Source organism: Protobothrops mucrosquamatus, unplaced genomic scaffold (assembly GCF_001527695.2).
Source record: "Protobothrops mucrosquamatus isolate PMUCROS unplaced genomic scaffold, P.Mucros_1.0 scaffold_177, whole genome shotgun sequence".
Lineage (NCBI taxonomy): Eukaryota > Metazoa > Chordata > Lepidosauria > Squamata > Viperidae > Protobothrops > Protobothrops mucrosquamatus.
This window is the reverse complement of record NW_015386253.1, coordinates 79,733-101,898: the sequence shown is the minus strand read 5'-3', so window position 1 is coordinate 101,898 and position 22,166 is coordinate 79,733. Positions and strand designations below refer to the sequence as shown.

The 22,166-nt window shown below is 37.6% G+C and overlaps 1 protein-coding gene across 1 annotated transcript in view; it reads left to right on the top strand.

The window, feature by feature from the left end:
- Nucleotides 1-22,166, top strand: part of ARPP21 (cAMP regulated phosphoprotein 21) — a 95,330-nt gene that overhangs the window by 42,307 nt on the left and 30,857 nt on the right. Inside the window, exons 12-17 of the mRNA XM_029285476.1 lie at nucleotides 984-1,037; nucleotides 1,986-2,218; nucleotides 6,475-6,687; nucleotides 9,461-9,621; nucleotides 10,151-10,243; nucleotides 11,206-11,460. Of these exons, the coding sequence (XP_029141309.1) occupies nucleotides 984-1,037; nucleotides 1,986-2,218; nucleotides 6,475-6,687; nucleotides 9,461-9,621; nucleotides 10,151-10,243; nucleotides 11,206-11,460 (1,009 nt within the window). The remainder of the gene's footprint in view (nucleotides 1-983; nucleotides 1,038-1,985; nucleotides 2,219-6,474; nucleotides 6,688-9,460; nucleotides 9,622-10,150; nucleotides 10,244-11,205; nucleotides 11,461-22,166) is intronic.

Sequence of the window (22,166 nt, the reverse complement as noted above, 5' to 3'; positions counted from 1 at the left end):
TGGCTGACTATTAATGTGAATGCAGAGAAATACCATTAAAATGAATAGGAGTTCACAAATTTCCATAATTCTAATCAACAAGAGTTTCTAATAAAAAATAGCTTATTTAAAAGTAAGAAAATAATAAAAGGTGGCTATGGTATCAAAAGTATCAACGTATGTATCCATTGTTAATATTTTAAAAAATATTTTGTTTTCATTTTCATTCAACAAAATGAAATTTAGTGTAGAGAAAAGTAAGATTTTACACTTAGACAAGAAGAACCAAATTTTCTTGGTACAAATTAGGTGAAACCTGGCTCAATAGCAGTAACTGTGAGAGAGATCTTGGAGTCCTAGTGGATAATCACTTAAATATAAGCTAGCAGTATACAGCAGCAACCAGAAAAGCCAACACAATCCTAGGTTGCATTAAAAGAGGGATAGAATCAAGATCAACTAAAATATTAGTATCTCTTTATAATGCCTTGGTAAGAACACACTTGGAATAGTTCATGCAGTTTTGATCATCATATTATAAAAAAGATGTAGAGATTTAGGAAAAAGTGGAGAGAAGAGTGACAAAGATGATTTGGGGGGGAGCTGGAGGCTAAAACATATGAAGAACGGTTGCAGGAATTGGGTTTCTCTAGTCTAGTGAAAAGAAGGATTAGGTGTGACATGGTAGGAATGTTCCAATATTTGAGGGCTGGCACAAAGAAGAGGGGGTCAACCTATTTTCCAAAGCATCAGAAGGCAAGACAAGAAAGAATCAATGGAAACTTATCAAGGAGGAAAGCCTAGAACTAAGGAGAAATGTCCTAATGGTGAGAACAATTAACCAGTAGAACGATGTGCCTTCAGAAATTGTGGAGGCTTTTAAAAAGAGACTGGACAGCCATTTCTCTAGAATAATGTAGGGTCTCCTGCTTGAGCAGGGGATTGGACTAGAAGATCTCTAAGGTCCCTTCCAACTCTGTTATTCTGTTATTCATTTTTATCAGGATCTTGGATGATAGGACGTGCAATGAAACTATCAAAAGAAGACAGCTCTTCCGGTATGCAGTTTGAATTTAAATACATATTTATAGTTTTATGTTGTGAAACCTTGTATTTTGTTTTCATTTAAACAGATCAAATTCATACTGAAAATAGAAAATGAAAAACAAAGCAAACATATGAATATATGAAATTTTAAGATGAAATACAAAACTATTTAATTTTTTAAACTATTTTAAACTTTTATAGAGTGGGCTACGAGTAGGTGTGGATATGTTTTATTATTGCCAAGATTCCAACTTCTTTTATTCCAAGTCCTTTTTAACTCTATTTGAATTTAATTAAAAATGCACAATAACACATTTGCATATTTTTATTTATAACTCTCTAAAGCAGTGTTTCTAAAGCAACCTGAGCATTTTCTAAATCTGTTGACTTTAATTCCTGGAATTTCCTAACCATTGTGAAGTATTTTGTAAATTGATGGTCACACATTTGAAAAATGCCTACACTGAAATCGTACCATCAGAAGTGTTCTATTTCTTATATATATAATTTTGCAAGCAATTTTTCAGAAGTAAAATACATCTTTACATATATTTTTCTCTAATATAATAATATTATACTCTTGAGCATACTTGTCATAGTCCGATCCTTTTTGCTTATTTTTTACAAATTGTCTCAGCCAAACTAGCAAGTATGTTAAATGTAGCTGTATTTTTCATGATTCTTAAAAAAAACCACAATGCAATTGTACTACTGAGATTGACACTAAGAAACTGAATGTAGCACAAATAAAACTATAGATTTGTCTGTCCCTCTGACAGACAAATGGCTTGCTAAATATCCTGATTTTATTGTTGCACTATCTAAACTAAGTAACTCATGTACATCCTCAAGCATTTACATACCAGCTTCAGTTGATTTTGTTGAGATTTTCCTTAGCCTAAAGTAAGGAAGAATGAAAGTTTGGTTTTGAATTGTCTTTGTGTTCTTTGATGCTATAGGGGTAACAGAGATAGTACAGGGAAGACATCTGGCAGTCGGCAAAGTAGCACAGATAATGAATTGAAATGGACTGATTACCAAAGGCCATGGAGCAGTACAGACTCAGACAGTTCCAGTCGCAATTTGAAGCCAGCTATAACAAAGACAGCAAGTTTTGGCGGAATAACTGTTCTGACAAGAGGAGATAGCTCATCAAGTAACAGGAGTACCGGCAAGCTGTCTAAAACAGGTAGCTAGTATTTATCAGGTTTGGCGTATATTTCTCTACTGAGCATAAGTATTTGGCGTGCAAATCTTTCTATAATGAATATTCAGTCCCGAAAAAAAAAGCTTCTGAAGATCTTCCATTTCAATTCACATTTCAAATCCAGAGAAGTGGAATATAAGAGGAGGAATGTATATTGGTTTTTCAGTCATGGATCATATGTCATGTATCTTCCTCCACATGAGGATTAATAGGATTAATAGTTAAGTAGAACACAAATGTTTAAAATGAAAGTTGGGAATCCAATGATTATGTGTCTTCTGCGTGCATTATGAAGATAGCAAATTTGATATTTTTCAACATTTTTCCTATAGATAGGGTGTTAATAAAGTCTGTCACATTCATCTATTTTTGCTGCTAAACTGAAAAAAAACAGCCCTTTGGATTATATATAATAATATTTCTCTTTATTTTTCCTAGCATTTTTTCCAATTTAAATTACATGAATAAAGTAAGCTTGATTTAAAGTATTAGAAACCACATAATTCAGAATAGCAACCATGTTATATGTTTATAGGCAAACTGTCTGAATCATTTTGTTCAGACAAATGTTCTTGGAGAAAGAAAAAAAACTTGCTGAGGTGAAATAAAATGTAATATTGCTCACTCTGCTTTACAGCTTACCTTGGTGAGCAAATTTTATGACTCTCTATAAAATCTCTGCTGAGGACTTATACTACTCAGGTTTTTCTGGATTAATTCTAGTGATTCACTTTAAACAACTGAAAGTTTTCCTGCTTCTGTTAGCAGAGCCCTGGTGGCGAAGTTATAATGCAGTATTGCAGGCAAACTGCTCACAGTTTGGAGTTTGATCCTGATGGGCTCAAGATTGACTTAGCTTTCCATCCTTCCGAGGTCGGTAAAGTAAGAACCCAGATTGTTGGGGACAGATTATTGCTGATATTTGTAAAACAGAGAGTGCTGTAAAGCACTGTGGAACAGTATAGAAGTCTTAGGTGCTATAGCTAATGGTAGAAAAAAGAATAAAGGAGGGCTTTAGCCACAGTGAACAGGAGACCATAAGCAAAAGAAAAGGAAAAGCTTAGGAAAGGGATTAGCAAAGAAATATCCACATCATGGTTATGATACCAAAACATACATACATACATACATACATATACTGAAACCTGTTAAATATTGATGGGCTTGGTATCAGTCAAATTATTTTGCAAATTTATACTACAAATAATTTTGTACAAATATCATATAAACATTCACCAGACTAAATTGACTGTGTATCTGTACTTCGTGCTCTCTCAGTAGCCCCTAATCACTATACAGTTTTGCGGATTCTCAACCTTCTAAAGATCACATCACTAAAGTTTTGCAACAGGTTACCAAAGCAGTGATAAAAATCTTCCTTACATTTCAAACAAGAAGAAAAATCTTGTTTAAAGGTTGTATAGAAACCTTTTAAATGCTTTAACAACGCATAATAATGTTTGTTTTTTTTAAAAGTAACATATCACTTGGTGACAATGAGGCCTTTATCAGTTCATGATGTTATGATGCCATGGGTCTGCCCATGCTGGTTCTTAAATGAAAAAGAAATTGAAAAGATCTCCACCATTATTCTGAAAGAATCTACATATTCATTTTTATTTTTTTGTCTGTATGAAGCAATCAACAAAAAACAGAACTCCAAAATGTTTGATCTGCAATTATTCATTGGATTAACTGAACAATTGTTCTATAATTTTTATTAAGAATATGTATTGTAATACTAAAATCTACTACAAATTAAAATTTTAAGATAAGAAAAGAGAAATAAAATGTAAAAAGTGCATGGGAAGAAAGAAGGAAAGAAAGAAAGAAAGAGAAAGGAAGGAAGGAAGGAAGGAAAAAGAAAGAAAGAAAGAAAGAAGAAAGAAAGAAAGAAAGAAAGAAAGAAAGAAAGAAAGAAAGAAAGAAAGAAAGAAAGAAAGAAAAACAGTAGGACTTTTAAAGGAAAAGAAATATATATAGCATTCCCACCCCTAGAAGACCTTGCTGAGCCCATGTAATTTTCCATCCAGACACTGACTCGTTTCCTGTTCTTTGCCACCGTTGCTGGATTCACTTTTGCAAAGACATCTTTGGTTCATCTTTCCTCCCCAGAAGCCCCAGATGAACAGTTCTAAACATAAATGCTTCCTCTGTCATTGTTCTTAACTGTTGGTCACATAATATGGTTCTGACAAAGAAAAAAAATAGCTTATCTCTGGCCAGTTACATACTATCTGTTGCTTATTCATTATGGACTATCACAGATACACCAAGCTGGTTTATTAGGACTGTAAATCAATACGAAGGCTAGAAGGAGATTACTCATTTAACAAATCACTAAAGCTACAGTTTTGTAATTTATAACATCAAAGCATTCAGTTAAAACTATGAAACATAATGCACAACTAAAATTACAATGCTGGCATTTTGAAAAAACATGCAGATTTTTCACTTCTTTGAGTATCCCCTCTATTAATACTGCTGATGTTGTAGTAAAGTGTTAGAGGTTTTATTTTTTTAAACTCTGAAACATAAAATAGATTCTGGAAAACAAGGGAGCTCCTTTTAAAATATTACAGACAAATGCTGCATTGGCACTCAATTTCTGAAGTATGTCTTCCAAACTAAACAAACTATTGCACAGTCCTAGATATTTGTGTAGTTGATTTTTTTTTAGTGGATGGCATTCAGAAGTCAAATATGACTTCTGAATGCCATCCTGATGAACTGAAAAGAAAATCTGAATGCCATCCTGATGAACTGAAAAGAAAATCTGATATGAGTATCAAATCAGCAAGTGAACCCAGCACAGAAGTAATGAACTAAGTTTTACTTTGCATGCAATGGAATTTGCAAGATATAATAGAAAAAGAGTGAAACATAATGAGATTTCAGTGCTAAATCTTTATGTTTGTTCATTTTAAGTACAGCCTTAAGTATAGCCTTTGAACTGAAAGGAATATGAATGTAAAAAAGCACACCAGCAATTGAATGTACATAGGTATATGAACATGTGGAGCTTGCAATCTGGGAAAGCAACAAACAGTTAAAATGTTTAGAGGCAACTATAATAAATATATTATTTAATTAAATAATCAATAATTTGGTTGAGTTACTATCTTGCTTTTAATTAGTTGTTATTAATTGTTATATTAATAGATAAAATATTTAGTCTATTTCCTTATTACTAAAAGTTATTAAGTGCTTGCAGATGTCCTTATTTAGCAAAACTATTGGGACTAGAACCTCCATCAGTAAGCACCACGGTCACTGAGCATAAAATCACATGACCATGATGGGCTTACAGCTTCACTTCCCCATTGGTCATTAAGTGAAACATTGTGTGACTGCAACTTGCAATTTTACTTCTATCATCTTTATTAACTCTGATTGTTGCAAGCAAAGCACATCCGTGGTGATCAGATGACCATACAATGCTAAGACAGTCATAAATGCAAAGATTGATCACAAAGCTATTTATACTATTTTAACTTTGAAAGGTCATTAAATAAGGTAATTAGGAAATTAATACTGATATTAAAAGAAATTTGAAATCTTATAAACTGAAAAATAAAAACTAATACTTGTTCTTAGAAAGAAAACTCTATCACATATTTCTTTTTTGCGTTATGTATTTAAAAAGCATTAACAAATTAGTCATAAAAAGAGTTTTGTTTTCATAATCATAAAACAAACTAGTAAATGTTTATTTCAATGTATTGTTCACTAAAAGTTTAGTTGATTAACCTCCAATATCAGATTGAAATAGATTTCAATCCAGGATATATTTCCACTCCCAAAGGAAATCATTAGACAAGTTAAATTGGAATGTATTCAAGCATGAACTGATTAAATAAAATGTAACACTATTCAGCCAAGAGACTGATTTAAAGTTGGCTGTGATTTATATCTATTTATTGAGTTGTTCACCTTCTGTAGGTGGACTGTGATCTACTCATAGTTCTACCTCTTCTTTGTTTTTTACTCTTTTTGGAAAAAGTATAGGCACTACTGACACAACTGCAACTTCTCCAGATTTTTTTTTAATAAATATTAAATCCTAAAATGCTTGCACCCATATAAGCCTATTCTTAGCATTCATAAAATTTGAGGATGAGGGAACAATGGATAACAGTTTGTGTATTGTATCTATCATATGGAAGTCGTAGGGGTGTTTTTTTCCAAAAGTGCCCTGAAAATGAATTCTTGTAACATTTATTGAACATTTTGTTTTATAGGTTCGGAATCTTCCAGCAGTGCTGGGTCCTCAGGATCTCTGTCCCGAACACATCAGCCTGTCCCTGGAGTTACAGCTACATCTTCAAACAGTATATCCTACACAGAGAATGGAATAGGTGGCCAGGGATTACCAAGCAACACCAGCTATATCATCCTTCCACTTGAAGCTGCAGGGATTCCACCAGGAAGTATTCTACTCAATCCACATACAGGTCAACCTGATTATCTTTCTCTTTTTTTTTTCTGTTGCTGTAATAAGCATTAGACCCTTTAAAACAATTCCTGCTGCTAACAATTAGTACAGTATTTAAGTGATGGACACATTGTTTAAATACTTACAGATATTTCTGTATGGCACACATCAAAGTTATCAATGCTGTGAACCTATAAAATAAATATATCTTTAATTATTACTTATTTTTTAAAAAAGAAACTAAAAAGAAATAGCAAGTAAAAATAGTTTAGCTAGGCTGATAATAGCAAGCATATATCAGTCAAAGGTCTAACAAAATGTAACTGAATATAATAGTGGTTGATCGGTCACTAATATAGAAAAATCGTCCTATTTGACCATCAACTATTTTTATAGAGGTTTTTTAAATGAATCTTGCTGAAATATATCCTATTTAGTATTTTGAAGACAATAAAGACTTCTTATGGAAAGAAATGGCTGTAGACTTCAATAGTAGGTGTCTATATATAAATGTCCAAAAATGCATTACAAAAACACTACTGAACCATTTGAACATCCAAATCTTTTAGAGAAAGGTGAATAACAGTTCATTGATTAGCAATAATTAAGTAGCCCTAATCTGCATGTAAGGGATGCTGGGAGCCATAGTTTCACTCTGGAAAGTGAAAGATGTCCCATCAGAGAAAACTAATATAATTTGGTTGTGTCAGTTACATAAAACATTGCAAAAACATTCATCAAGGCTATTTAAATAATTTGCGTGTTTTGATACTTACTTGTACTGGCAGTCTTCTGTTAACTTGCATCCACATTTTCATATGTGTATGCCACTGTCTTACCCTCTAACCACTACCACTATCCATTTATGTGTTAGAAGGAAGAAGAGTAGGCTGAATATAGGTAGCTTTTTTCATAATTCTGAAATGATAAAAATAATGAGATGAACTGACACAGTAACTTTTTCCCACAACTAGTAAATGTCAGAGGAACGAGATTGTAATAATAATAATAATAATAATAATAATAATAATAATAATAATAATAGTAATTCTTGGAAAGGAACAACTAAATATTAATTATTTTTCAAACTGAATGTTATAATTTAGCCTTCCGTTACTTTGTATTCTTTGGAGTACAACTCCCAGAATTCTGTTTGTCCAGATTTCATCTAATCTAATTAAAGAACATAGCTCTAATTACCATCACATTAGTAAATATTTGCCAAAGTAATATTTATTTTGGAAATTATACAATATGACCTTAAATAGCAAAATGGAAGCAAAAAAAAATGGAAAAACTGAAATTGTGATTGTTGTTGGCACTGCAGCAGAAAAACTGTTTCTGAGAAAACATATTGTGGATTGCATTAGTAATCATCTAACTGAACTGATGAATTCATCCATATGTAGCATCACAGGAGACATTTTTGTAACACAGCATATATAGACATGTAAGAGGTAGTGTAGCAAGAATATTGTTGGTACTATGATAGATACCTGCAAATATCTGAGTATAACTCAAAGTTCAGTAATCCCCTTATAGCTTAGGTATAGGATAGGTAAAGGAATTCTAACTGTCTCATTTGATCTGTCCAGGAGGGAATATTCTGCACCTGCTCCCCTAACATATTATAGAGTAGGAATAAGCACAATTAGTCCTCTATATAGCAGCTCCCTCTCTTTGGAGTAAGCTGCTCCCTGTAATTAATAGCACCTCTACATTCTCATCATTTTACAAGATCATAGAGACCGGGCTTTTTAATAGGGCATAGGAGTATAGAATGGTGATATAGATAATTTATATCCCATAAGGTGGTCACATTTTCCCAGTTGAAACTATAGTTAAATCTGTCTTGTTGGGTCTTTTGGTCTGCTTAGGATGTTTTGAAATGCTTTAGTTGGTTTGTGTGCTATGATTATTTGATGTGGTTCCAACAGACTACTACAACCACATGGATTCAGCATAGCACACAAGCCAACTAAAGCCCTTCAAAACATCCTGCGCAGACCAAAAAGACCTAACAACATCAGAAGAAAAAACAGAGGAGTTTTTTTCATACAATGAAAGGACTGCAACAACCATTATGTAGGACAAATAGGCAGAAGACTGGCAGAACACATCCATGAACACCAACTAGCAGTCAGAAAACATGATGAAAATTCTTTAATTTCACAACATATAAACAGATTTAATCATAGTTTCAATTGGGAAAATGTGACCATCCTAGACCAAGCAAAGTCCAAAAATGCCAGGGAATTTCTAAAAGCCTGGCATTCTGACTAATCAGCCATCAATAGACATATAGACATTAACAACATCTATAGACTATGCAAAAGAGACTATCACCCAGCTCAAAAAGGAACAAAAAGACCCAAGCAGCTAATCAGCAGTCTACCAGCAATCAGCACCCAGATCAGCATAGATTAACTCCAAGGTTAACATCAGACCAACAATCAAGGAAACAATACCCGAATCAAGAAACTTCCAAAGAAGCCAACAGCAAACAGCCCAATCAAAGAATCTCCAAGACCACCCCCAACAACACTGACGGGGTAAGCCACTATAATACAAACTGACAGTAAACAGCACTCTTTACTAGCCCTGATGATGTTACCCAATAATAGAACATCTGCAAGAAAACAAGCAAGCTCAGAGAGCACCAGGACCTTTCGTACTCTTCTGTCTGTGAATGCATGAGGGAACTAAGTATGCTGTTCAGTGAAGTCATTTAGGAATTATTATATTTTACGAAGTTGTATTTAAAAGTATATTAAACAGTCATTTTTTTCCAGGTCAGCCATTTGTAAATCCTGATGGGACACCTGCAATATATCACCCTCCAACTGGTCAGCAGGGTGTTAGAAGCCAGATAGTTGGGCAGTCTCAACAACCACCTTCATCCCAACAACTTGCCCAGCAACCACAGCAACAAATGACAAGTCTTATCACACAAGTATGAATGATAAATGGAACAAGCTCCTGACTTATATAATTCACTAGGGCCAGTATAAACACTGTTTGCCTCCAACAGAAAACCTGAACAGTGCCTGAGTTGGAAGATTTTTTTAGAATAATATTGAAATTACACATGATGGAAAATGTACATGACTGGTTGTTTGCCAATAAAGTAAAGTTACAACTTGTAAACTACACGTGAAAGAGCTGTCAACTGAAAAATTAAGTTGTACATCTAGTTATAGTAGATACTTAGTAGATCATAAAACATTAAAATCTACCTCGTTATTTCCTCCGAACAAAGATTATTATTATTTATTTTGGTTATAACATAGCCAACATTGTATTAATTGGATGTTAGCTTACAGTGATTTCAGCAACTCTGTTTAATTGTTTTAACTTGAATCCAGAGAAATCCCCCTTAGATCCCCTTAGATTATTGTTCTGAGTATGATACAGATTAAAAAAGCATCTTATTTTAATTGCAATAACTGAATCTCTCCTCATTTTCTGTTCCATTTCCTTAGCCTATTTCATCTCTCCAGACATCTTCTCAATCAGTACCGTATCCAGCCATTTCCTATCCTCCACAACATCTTCTAACACAGCAATTTTCTATGGTATTATAGATTTCTATGGGGTTTTTTCATAGTTGTGTTGCATTATCTGCCTAACCTTCTGTTTGGATTTCATTGTTATCCAGAGAATAGAATATAATTGCCATACATTTATTGCCTTACACATCAACCTTGAAAAGTTCCTCAGTTAAACCAATACAGTCTGCCCAAAATGTATTTTTGAAAGTGGCAAATAATTTCAAACAATATGTGTTTATATTTCATCCCTGCTTAATCACTAACAGGGTAAATTCTCTTATTTTTGCCAATTAATCTCAAGAATTCAATTTGCTTGACTTCTGTGTGTCAATATACATAAAGCATTAAAAAGGGCTGGTTTGTTGTAATCAAGCTAGAAAATATGAGATTGTGAGTCCTAGTTCTCTCTTAGGCACAAAGTGATCTGGATAACTTTGGACTAGTCATTTCTCTCACCTCTAGAAAAGAAGTAGGGGAGTTTCAATTTTCAAAAAATACTGCCCAGAAAACCGCAGTTGGCAGAAATAAAAAATCATTTGAAGGAAATAATTTTATGTCATTTCTCTTTGTCAAGTATAATTGTTTTTATTTTGGACCTCTGATACAATTCTTTGTGTCTCTTGAATACATGGTGATTGAAAACTTGTTTTCACTGGTTTCAGTAAGATTTCTTTAACAATGAGGCATCATAGTATAAACATTATTTTGAGGGCTCCATTTATAACAAAAAAAAAATCATGTTACCAAAGCTAATGTAGAATTCAATATTTAAGTTTCTTGAAGTTTAGATTTCTTAATTTAAAAATTGGTTTATTTTATATTTGTTCATTGAAATGTTTCTGTACGTATGTGTGTTTACATTTCTGCTTCTTGTGGGTTGTTTTTTTTTAAAAAAATGGTTTTGTTTTGTTTTGATTTGATTTGTTTTCCAAATATTCTCTGCAATGATCTCTTTTGATCATTCCTATCTGACTTTATCCTTACAGCGAGATGATATCACAACACAGTTTAACCAGATGAGTTTAAGTCGTCAGTCATCAGGAGACAGCTCTGATTCACCTTCTGGTCCTGTCTTTCCTTCACCTCTTATACAACAGACTTCCCCACAGACGGGTTATGTCATTGCAGCCCCAAGCCAGCAACTTCCCGCTGGAGGTTTTACAGGTTCAGGTCCACCAGTATCTCCTCAAGTACACCCAGCACCTCCACAGGGTTATGTACAACCACCACCATCTGCTCAGGTGAGCATCTGTTGTCTCGTTCTCTCTTTTGGCATCAATTTGATAACATTTTAGCAATATAAGCTTGAATAAAAGAGGAAAGCAACAATTTTAGAAATGCAACAGCACTAATGCATGAACATATCAACAATGAAATTTTCATGAGTTCAACTAATGGGACAGTGGAGATTTCTATGTGAAAAACTGCAATTATCAATAAACATTGTGCTATGACTGACTTCTGACCTTTTTTGGTTTGTATATTTGTCATTTTACTAAGAGATGCATTAGTTTGGTATCAGATGGCTCTTATAATTTCTCTTTTATTCCAGCAATTATTTTCATCACTTTGAATATACCAAACACTATTCTTTTATCATCACATATAGATTTGTGTGTATGCATCTACTGATAATTGATTAACCATCTTCTACCTTAATGTAGAATCCACATAGTCAACTGCTAAATATAGTGATGAGAGATCAAATGATGTACATGCATAATTCATCAATTAAAATTAGTTCATGAAATATATCGCTGTGCTTCAGGATACATCTGCAAATGTTTATTATTATTTCAGGGGAAAATAAATAATTCATCTGGGGTTCCTTTTTTCTAATGTGTGGAGACCAATTTGCCACATTGCCTCTGGTGTTAGTAACAGTCATGAATCATATTTAATTGACTTGAAATACATAGGGCATGGCAAATCTCTAATGTGTTCTATCTTCCTGAAAACTGATTAGACTCTATTGTCTGCCAGCAAATATCTGAGACTGCCTCTTGAACATTGCAACAGAATAAGAACTTTGATTGTAGACCACAAGCAAAAGCTTCTAGATAAATTTTATCAAAAACATATATGTGTCTGATAGATGGTCTATGTGAATGGATTTCGAAAATGGAACAACCAGAATATTTAAACTGAGTAAAAAGTTTGTGGTCAATATTGCCATACATATAAATGTATGATTGAATATGAGGTGATACGTGTATATTATCTATAGATTTTTGGTATTGAGATGATCAATAAATTAGATGAATAAAAACAAATTGGCTGAAAAGATCCATTGCGGAAGTTAGTGTTTCTTTCTCAATGCTTTATATATCCATAAAAAAATATTTGTTTCTGCTGTTGCTTAATCACAGCTGGTCATTACCACCAGATGAATGAAATATAGTTAAGTTTAATTGTGATTCGCTTAAAACAAGCCAAGATGAACGTATTTGTTGAGGAAACCAAGAAGCAAAAGCTTCTGATTCGTGTTGATTCTAATAATAATAACCAACATCTCCTTCCACTCCAAAAGAAGAGAGGTATTGAGAATGCAATTTTCATCCTCAGGATATGAGATATAGCTAAGAAGCAAATTCCAAATGGGATGTTGTATCAGAATCCAGTGATGTTGTATCAAAATCCAGAATCCAGTGAGAATCCAGTTGTATCAGAATCCAGTATATACAAATCAATTTCAAAGTTTATTCTTATTATGAATAAAGGCAAATATACACATCTATATATACTTACGTAGAATATATGTTTATTCTTATTAATATTAATATTCATTAATATTAATATACATTCATTCTTAATTATTGAAATTAACAGCCAAATAAATTTGATATAAAGATTAATAAGGAAAATCATTTCCAGAATAACCAAACAATTGACAAAATGAAAGTAACAATTTCCAACACTCCAGGAAAGAGAAGAAATGGAAATGAAATGAAAATAATCAGAGGATTCACTTAGTAATAAACACTTATCATGCCAAACAATTAAATAGAAAAGAAAGATTTTTTTTCTCAAATAAATATCCATCAATTAGGTGAAATGCTCTTGCATAAACTGAGATTAACTTAAAGCTGCATTAGCAAAAAAAAAATGAATATGTAGAAAGCAAATAGCTACTAACAGGCCTGAGAGGGAGAGAAACTGCTCCCTGTGTTTCAGAGAGAATTAGAATCTACTAACTCACACTCCTCTTGTTTGCATAGGCAGGTGATGAATATTTCCAACAGAAAGATTCTCCTTCCATGGAATCTCTTTATGCTAATGAGGATTATAGAAAATCAGGCTTCTTAATTGCAACACTTCCATGTATTTAGAGGTTCCCATAACAAGCACTCCATACATATGAAGGCAATATTTTAAGAAATGGGACAAGCATGCTGACTGAAGAGGATTAGAAGTTCTAAGCATTTTCACTAGGAAATAAGAGCCACTGGAGGGACTTGTATTGTTTCCTCGTATTTTTACCACGTCTTCTAAATTGTTGCATCCTTAGTACAACAATTGGTTGAGCATACATCCCTGGGAGTAAGACAATTGACTCCTGCAGAACTTATTTCAGAATCCTCCACTGTATCGGTGTGAATTTATGTGACTACAAATATAAAATGGAAGTTCGTGAAACAAAATGATTTTATGTTTAAATACCAAGGGGGAATCAATAATATTATAAATTGAGTTGCATATATTATAGAGAATTCATATTGTCAATAGTTATTAATTGAATTATTAATATTGAGTATTTGTTCTCTTTCCTGGAGTGTAACTTCTGTCCTTTGTTTGCTGGCATGTTTTCTGTGTGTAAAACTTTACACAAGGCAGGAAAAAACCAATCAGCACCTCCATCAGCATAGATTAACTCCAAGGTTAACATCAGACCAACAATCAAGGAAACAATACCCAGTCAAGAAACTCCCTCAAAAGCCAACAACAAACAGCCCAACCAAAGAACTTCCAAGACCACTCCCATCAACACCAAATATAAACTGATAGCAAACAGCACTCTTTACTATCACTGATGATGTTACCTAGTTTGGATAATGAAACGTCTGCAAGAAAACAAGCAGACTCAGAGAGCAGAGAGACCCCTCAGAAAAGAACAATAGATTCTAATAAGTGATAACAAAATAGAGAAATTGGGCAGTTCACAGAATTATTACATATGTTTAGAGCTATTTATTTAATCCGCTTATTGTTGGGGAAATATCTTAAATTTAGGATCAATTTGGATAAAAGCAGCATTATGCTGCTCTTTTTAATAGAATTTATTAATTTCCAAACATTTACAATGATTATGGGACATGTACCCTTAATGCACCAGATTGTCAAGAATGAGCATCAGTTGTTGGAAATTGGCCAGTTTATTGCCTGACACAATGATTCAGCATTTTCATTTTCACTTAGACCTGATGAAGTGGTAAAATGGACACTTTAGTAAAGGTCTAAATAATCTCACTCAGCAACTTGAAACAAGGAGAAAATTGTAGCTTGCAGAATGCCAAAGAGGTTGAGCTTAAATCTTCCAGATCCATCTTGTGGAAATGGTTCTGCAGGTATGAGGTGAACCATTACAAAGTTGTTCTAACTATGCCTAATGTATTCTTTTCAGAAAGATACAGAAGTTAGTTATATCCTTGGTGGAGGCCCAAGGGAGATCATGCTGCCCATTCCTAATCTCATTAGTGATCAGGGCAGCTTCTAACAATTTTTTATCCCATGGAGACAGTTTAATTATCTCTTCCTACTAAATATAATAAACCCTGAGAAACATGATCTTGAGCTAACAGATGATTGGCTGAACTTTACCAATCATCTTGCCATTCCCTCAGGTTTTATGCATATAAAGTGTAAATACAAAAAAATTTGATCAGGGTCCTAGATGCTTCTAAATAATATAATTCCAATATGTCAGAGTCCGAGCAAAATATAAGTGTAATCATGATTATTAAAATATAATAACAATGTGAAAATCTTTCCTTTGATTTCATTCATATATAGCAAATTGCAAAATGGGTAATATCTCATTTTGCAATTTGCAACAGTCACCCTGACTGTTAATTTGTTCATTTATGCTTTGGGGCCTTTTGACTAGAAATAAAATTGAAATGAATTTATGTGGTTTATATTCGGACTGCTCCTAGATTGTATATACAGTATATGTACAATATAATGTATACACAGAAGCATATTTAAGATAGTTTGAGCACATAATTTAATAAACTGCATCCATCATTGTGCCCAAAACTATAGCCTTCTGAAGAACTAGAACACAAAGCATCTGCAACAATTGAAGATAGAATCTCATGTTGACTATCCATATTAAATATATGTTCGGTTTCTGATAGATCCATCAAGAATGTCCATTTGGCAGGATTTACAAAACAATCTACAATAGTAGTTAAATATTGAATCTGTAAAACTTAATAGAATTGCTATTGCTAAGATTCAATTCCATTGTTGATCACTTTGCTTTAAACCATTTGATTATTTTAAATGTCATTTCTTGGGAAAATTATGAATGCTTGGTCACTACAAAAGTTAACCATTAATCATTTGAGATTATAGGATTTCTATTCACCAAGTACCTCATCCAGCAACAGAATCCTTAAAAATGATCAATGGGTAGACTAATAAACCATTAAATAAATATACAACAAATGCATTATTTTCCAGTCAATTTAAAAAAATAATTTCCCTGTGGATAATAGTATCTTAATTCTACAGAGATAAATTGATTTCAGTTTATATTGTTCTTTATGATATATAAATTGGTTTGTGTAGGCTACCAATTTATGATTTTTTAAGAATACACATTGTAATAATGAAATATAACCTGACAATTTTTTTCTTTTAGATAATTTGTTTATAGAGAATGATGAACATAGAAACATGTAAAATTCTTTTTTTGTCTCTGACTTTGAATCTACTTTTAAAATATAAAAAATATAGATAAGTTCAGTTCACATGAACTATGATATTATGTAATTAAGGCATTAATTATTATGATGGTCCCTGATAATATAAAACTGACTGTAATATATTGGGTTAGTCAATAATAGTTGTTATGATCCGTTGTTGTGTATGTTTGAAAAGAGTCTTCAACTGTCGCGGAGCAAACTGCCTGCAATTTAAGCAGGAAATTGTTCTTTAAAATGATTGGTTGCCACCTAGCGGCGGCACTGTATACATAGATATCAAGTGATTGTCGGAGCCACTTCTGTGTTTTCAGCAATAAAGAATAGTATTACATCGGTCTCGTTTATGCCTCAACGAACTCAATACACAACAGTGGCGACAAAGGTGGGATGATGCTAAGGAGAAAGAGAGCTGAAGCACTTACCCAGAAGTCACTAGGGTGTGAGACCAGGCACCAGAGCCCTGGTAGGGACCACGTCCCCACCCTGGCTGCCAGTAAAGACACATTGGAGGCACAGTCTTCCTGAGGGATCCGTCCCCAGGATTTAGCTAGCAGCTCCTAGCAGCAGAAGGCATTGACCAAGACCTCGTGAGTATCAGCTACGGCCAAAGTGGGCAAGCTGAACAAATTTGATGTTTCTCACCCTGAATAATGGAGCTCCTACATCTCCAGGGTGGAGAACTGCCTGCGAGCCAACCAGGTGAGAGACGATGGGCTGAAGGCAGCAACCCTGCTCTACGTGTGCGGGCAGGCAACCTTCGACATCGCGGAGAACCTGATTGCCCTAGCAAGCTTAGAATCAGTCTCATACACTGATCTGAAGAGGAGGCTAAAGGAACATTTTGAACCCAGGCTGTCCATTATTGCTTGGCAGCATGCATTTGAGCAAAGAGCAACAGGCAGGGGAGTCAGTAACTGAATTCGTGGCCACACTAAGACAAGCATCAAGACTGCGAGTTTCCTGACTTAGAGGATCGACTCAGAGACAGACTCGTGTGTGGCCTGAGGAACCAAGATTTGCAGCTTAGGCTTTTCACAAAAGAAACACTGATGTTCCAGGATGCATTAAAGGAGGTCATGGCAGACGAGGCCGCCGGTGGAGCAATGAAGGCTTTACAACCTCAGAAGACTCCCCTCAGCCAGACAGCTGTGCACCATGAAACTGCAGAAATACTGGAAGACACAGACAAGGGTGATGAGATTGACCGGTTACAGAAGCAACCCATCAGATGGCAACGTCCCATTGACAAGGCAGTTCTATTCCCTAGTTGTGCCAGTTTATTTATTTATTTATTTATTTATTTATTTATCAAATTTGTACCCCGCCCTTCTCCTAACGGACTCAGGGCGGCTTACAGCCAGTTAAAACAGATAACTAATACAATAATACTAAATTTAAAATGTAATTAAAATGAAATATTAATTGTTGGCCATTTCTTTTTAAAATTATTTTAAAACCAAATTAAAATACCCCTTAGGCCAGTCCTGCTAGCTTAAACAGCCATGTCTTGAGGGCGCGGCGGAAGGAGGGGAGATCCGGAATCACCGGATCTCTGGGGGTAGTTCGTTCCAAAGGGTGGGGGCTCCAACAGAGAAGGCCCTCCCCTGGGGGTCGCCAGCTGACACTGTCTGGCTGACGGCACCCTGAGGAGACCCTCTCTGTGGGAGCGTATCGGCCGATGAGAGGTAATCTGTGGCAGAAGGCGATCTCGGAGATAACCAGGTCCGATGCCATGGCGCGCTTTAAAGATGATAATCAACACCTTGAAGCGCACCCGGAAAGCCACTGGCAGCCAGTGCAGCTCGCGCAGCAGCGGCGTTACATGGGAGCGACGAGTCACTCCCATCACCGCCCGCGCGGCTGCATTCTGGACTAACTGGAGCCTCCGAGTGCTCCTCAAGGGGAGCCCCATGTAGAGAGCATTGCAGTAGTCCAGGCGGGAGGTGACAAGAGCGTGGGTAACTGTGCGCAAGGCATCCCGGTCCAGAAAAGGCCGCAACTGGTGAACCAGGCGTACCCGGTAAAACGCCCCCCTGGCCACGGCCGTCAACTGGTCTTCTAGTGTCAGCCGTGGATCCAGGAGGACACCCAGATTGCGTACCCTCACTGAGGGAGCCAAAGTTTCGCCCCCTATAGTCAGCGACGGAGTCAGCTGACTATGCCTGGGAGCCGGCAACCACAGCCACTCAGTCTTGGAAGGGTTGAGCCTGAGTCTGTTTCTCCCCATCCAGACCCGTACGGCCTCCAGGCACCGGGCCATCACGTCAAGGGCATCATTGGAGTGGCCTAGGGTGGAGATGTACAGCTGAGTATCATCAGCGTACTGGTGGAAATCCACCCCAAAGCCACGGATGATCTCACCCAGCGGCTTCACATAAATATTGAACAATAGGGGGGAGAGGACCGACCCTTGTGGCATCCCACAAGTTAGGGGCCTTGGGGTCGACCTCTGTCCCCCTGCCAATACAGACTGCGTGCGATCGGTGAGGAAGGAGGAGAACCACCGCATAACGGTGCCTCCCACTCCCAACTCCACCAGGCGCCGCAGCATGATACCGTGGTCCACAGTATCAAAAGCCGCTGAGAGGTCCAAAAGAACTAGGACAGAGGAATGACCTCTGTCCCGGGCCCTCCAGAGATCATTCACCAGTGTGACCAATGCCGTTTCCGTGCTGTATCCCGTCCTGAAGCCCGACTGGAGCGGGTCTAGATAGACTGTTTCCTCCAGGCGCCGGGGGAATTGCTGCGCAACCACACTCTCAACAACCTTCGCCACAAAGCGAAGGTTGGAGACCGGGCGATAGTTAGCTAATACATCTGGGTCCAGGGAAGGCTTCTTAAGGAGGGGCCTCACCACCGCCTCCTTCAAGGCTACGGGGAAGACACCCTCCCGTAAAGAAGCGTTTATAATTCCCTGGAGCCAGGCTCGTGTACCCTCCCGGGCAGCCAGTACCAGCCAGGAGGGGCACGGATCCAGTAAGCATGTGGTTGCATTCAGCCTCCCCAGGATCCTGTCCACGTCCTCGGGAGCCACAGAGTCAAACTCCTCCCATATAACAGTCTCAAGACCTGCTCCCGTCTCCTCCCCCGGGACCACCCAGTCAGAGTCAAGGCCTTCTCGAATCCGAGCAACTTTGTCAGTTGCGGCGAACAGCACAAGAGGTCTGAATGCAAATTCCGCACTGCAGTGTATCATGCTTATGGCAAGCAAGGGCACACCACCAGTGTCTGTAAAGGTCGCCAGAGAGAAATTCTTCCCGAAGACATCCCACGGAGAGGTAAATGGGCCTCGGGACAGAAAAGGATTGGTTACTGCTCCGGAAGGAGAAACATATTAAGTACAGGAGCCCAATGCCCTTCCAAAGAGAAGCTGAGACTTAAAGTCAGGCTGCAAGGGGTCCCTTGCTCTATGGAACTAGACACCGGGTCAGCCCTGTTCATAATCTCTCACAAAACGTTTAGCTACATCTGCAGACAAGGCAACTCAAACCGTCAAGCCTTGTTCTGACAGACTTTCAAAATTGTCGTGTAGTGGTGAAAGGCGAAGCCACAGTAGGAGTCAGCTTCAAAGAGTTCGAGAGTCCCCTCAAGGTCGTGGTCGTTGAAGGCCAGCGCACCAGTTTGATTGGGCTGGACTGGTTTGATGCCCTAGGCATCGGAGTAACCGGCATCAACCATACACAAACAGCTGACCTAGCGGCTGTGTGCCAGGAATTTACTGATGTGTTCAGCCCTAATTTAGGTCAATACAAGGGAGCACCAATCTCCCTTAACCTCGATCCAACAGTAATTCCTATCAGGATCAAGCCTCGCAGACTGCTTTTCGCACTAAAGCCTAAAATAGATGCAGAGCTAGACAAGTTAGTACAGCAGGGAGTGCTTCAACCTGTAGATAGCAGCATGTGGGAAACCCCCATAGTAACCCCAGTAAAGCCCAATGAGGACATTCATATTTGTGCTGATTACAAATGCACAATTAACAAAGCTTTGCAGCAACATGCTTACCCAGTTCCAGTGGTAAGCCACATCCTGGCATCACTGCAGGGAGGTCGTGTATTTGCTAAACTGGACCTTGCACAGGCATATCAGCAACTGCCTGTGGATGATGCCACTGCAGAGGCTCAGACAATAGTCACACACAGAGCTGCATTCAGGGTTCGTCGCCTGCAGTTTGGGGTAAGTGTTGCCCCAGGGTTGTTCCAGAGTGTAATGGAACGCACACTTAAGAATATTCCAGGTCTGTGCCCTTATTTTGATGACGTTCTGATTGCTGGGGAATCCGCAGCAGTTTTACAGAACGTCTCAGAGCAGTTTTTCAACAGTTCCGCGAAGCGGGGTTGAAGTTAAAAAGAGACAAGTGCCAAATTGGTGTGAACTCTGACTAAGTTCCTGGTATTCAGGATAGATGCTGCTGGAATCTACTCCTCTGACTCTGAGCTTAAAGCTATACAACAGGCTCCCAGACCTAAGTCAAAAGGGGAGCTGAAGGCATTTTTAGGGCTATTTAATTTCTACCATTCATTCCTACCACACAAGGCAGCATTGGCAGAGCCGCTTCATCAGCTTCTGGATAAAAAGGCATCGTGGGAGTGGACAAACACCCACGAAAAAGCTTTTAAAGCAGTCAAATCACTGCTGTCATCAAGCTCTGTACTAGCTCACTTCAATGAGAAATTGCCTGTCAGTTTAGCATGTGATGCTTCACCGTATGGCATAGGAGCAGTTTTAAGCCATCTAATGGCAGATGGGCACCAAGCACCCATCGCTTACTCCAGAACGTTATCCCCTGCAGAGAGGAACTACGTGCAGATAGACAAGGAGGCTCTAGCCATTGTAGCTGGAATTAAAAAATTCCACGACTTCCTATATGGGTGCTCTTTCACCGTTTTCATGGATCATAAGCCTCTCTTAGGACTCTTCACAGCAGACAACCAGTCCCCAAAGATCCTTTCTCCTAGGATGCTGTGATGGTCAGTATTCATGGCTGCTTATTCTTACAGGCTAGTCCATAAGCCAGGCAAGGAAATGGGCCATGCTGATGCACTCAGACGACTGCCTTTGCCTCACACAGACCCCAACCCAGCACCTGCAGCTTGCATCCTGGCAATCCAGGATCTCCCTGAGACTACCCTTCATGCTGGAGATGTGGCTGATGAAACTGCCACTGACAGAACAGTCGTGTTCTGAACTGGGTGTTGAGGTCTGATAGCAGACCAGGCCCAGAATTTCATAGTTTCACTAGCAAAAAAGATGAGCTGTCAGCTCATAAAGGCTGTGTGCTATGGAGAAGCAGGGTGATAGTCCCACCCACATTAAGAACCAGAGTTTTAGAATCTCTGCATGAGGGTCATCCAGGCATAGTTAGGATGAAGGCACTTGCTAGGAGTTACTTGTGGTGGCCTGGCCTGGATAAGGACATAGAGGCTCAATTAAGGAGCTGCCAGGTCTGTCAGGAGATCCGACCTGAAATGCCTCAAGCACCAGTTCATCACTGGGAGACCACGCAAACTCTTTGGTCTCGCATGCACATAGACTTTGCAGGACCCTTCCAAGGACAGGTGTTCTTCATTGTTGTGGACAGCTATTCTAAATGGCTAAAGGTAGCACCTGTCCCATCTATGACTACTGCCAGGACCATCCAGGAACTGCACAGAATCTTTAGCCTGCTAGATGTGATTGTGTCCGATAATGGGGCACAATTCACAGCAGCTGAGTTCCAGTCCTTCCTGAGGACCAACCTGACCTGACACACTACCTCAGCCCCCCTTCATCTTGCTTCAAATGGTCAAGCAGAACAAATGGTCAGAACGACCAAAGAAGCACTGAAGAAATTAACGACAGGTGACTGGCATCTTCGCTTAGCAGATTTTCTACTCTGCCAACATTCTACTACTTGCACCACTATGGGCTGCAGTCCAGCGGAACTGAGATGGGGATATTGGCTGACCACCAAGCTGGACCATCTCCACCCTGACAGGGCTGCTGCAGAAACATCACAACCCAAGCCCCCAAGAAGT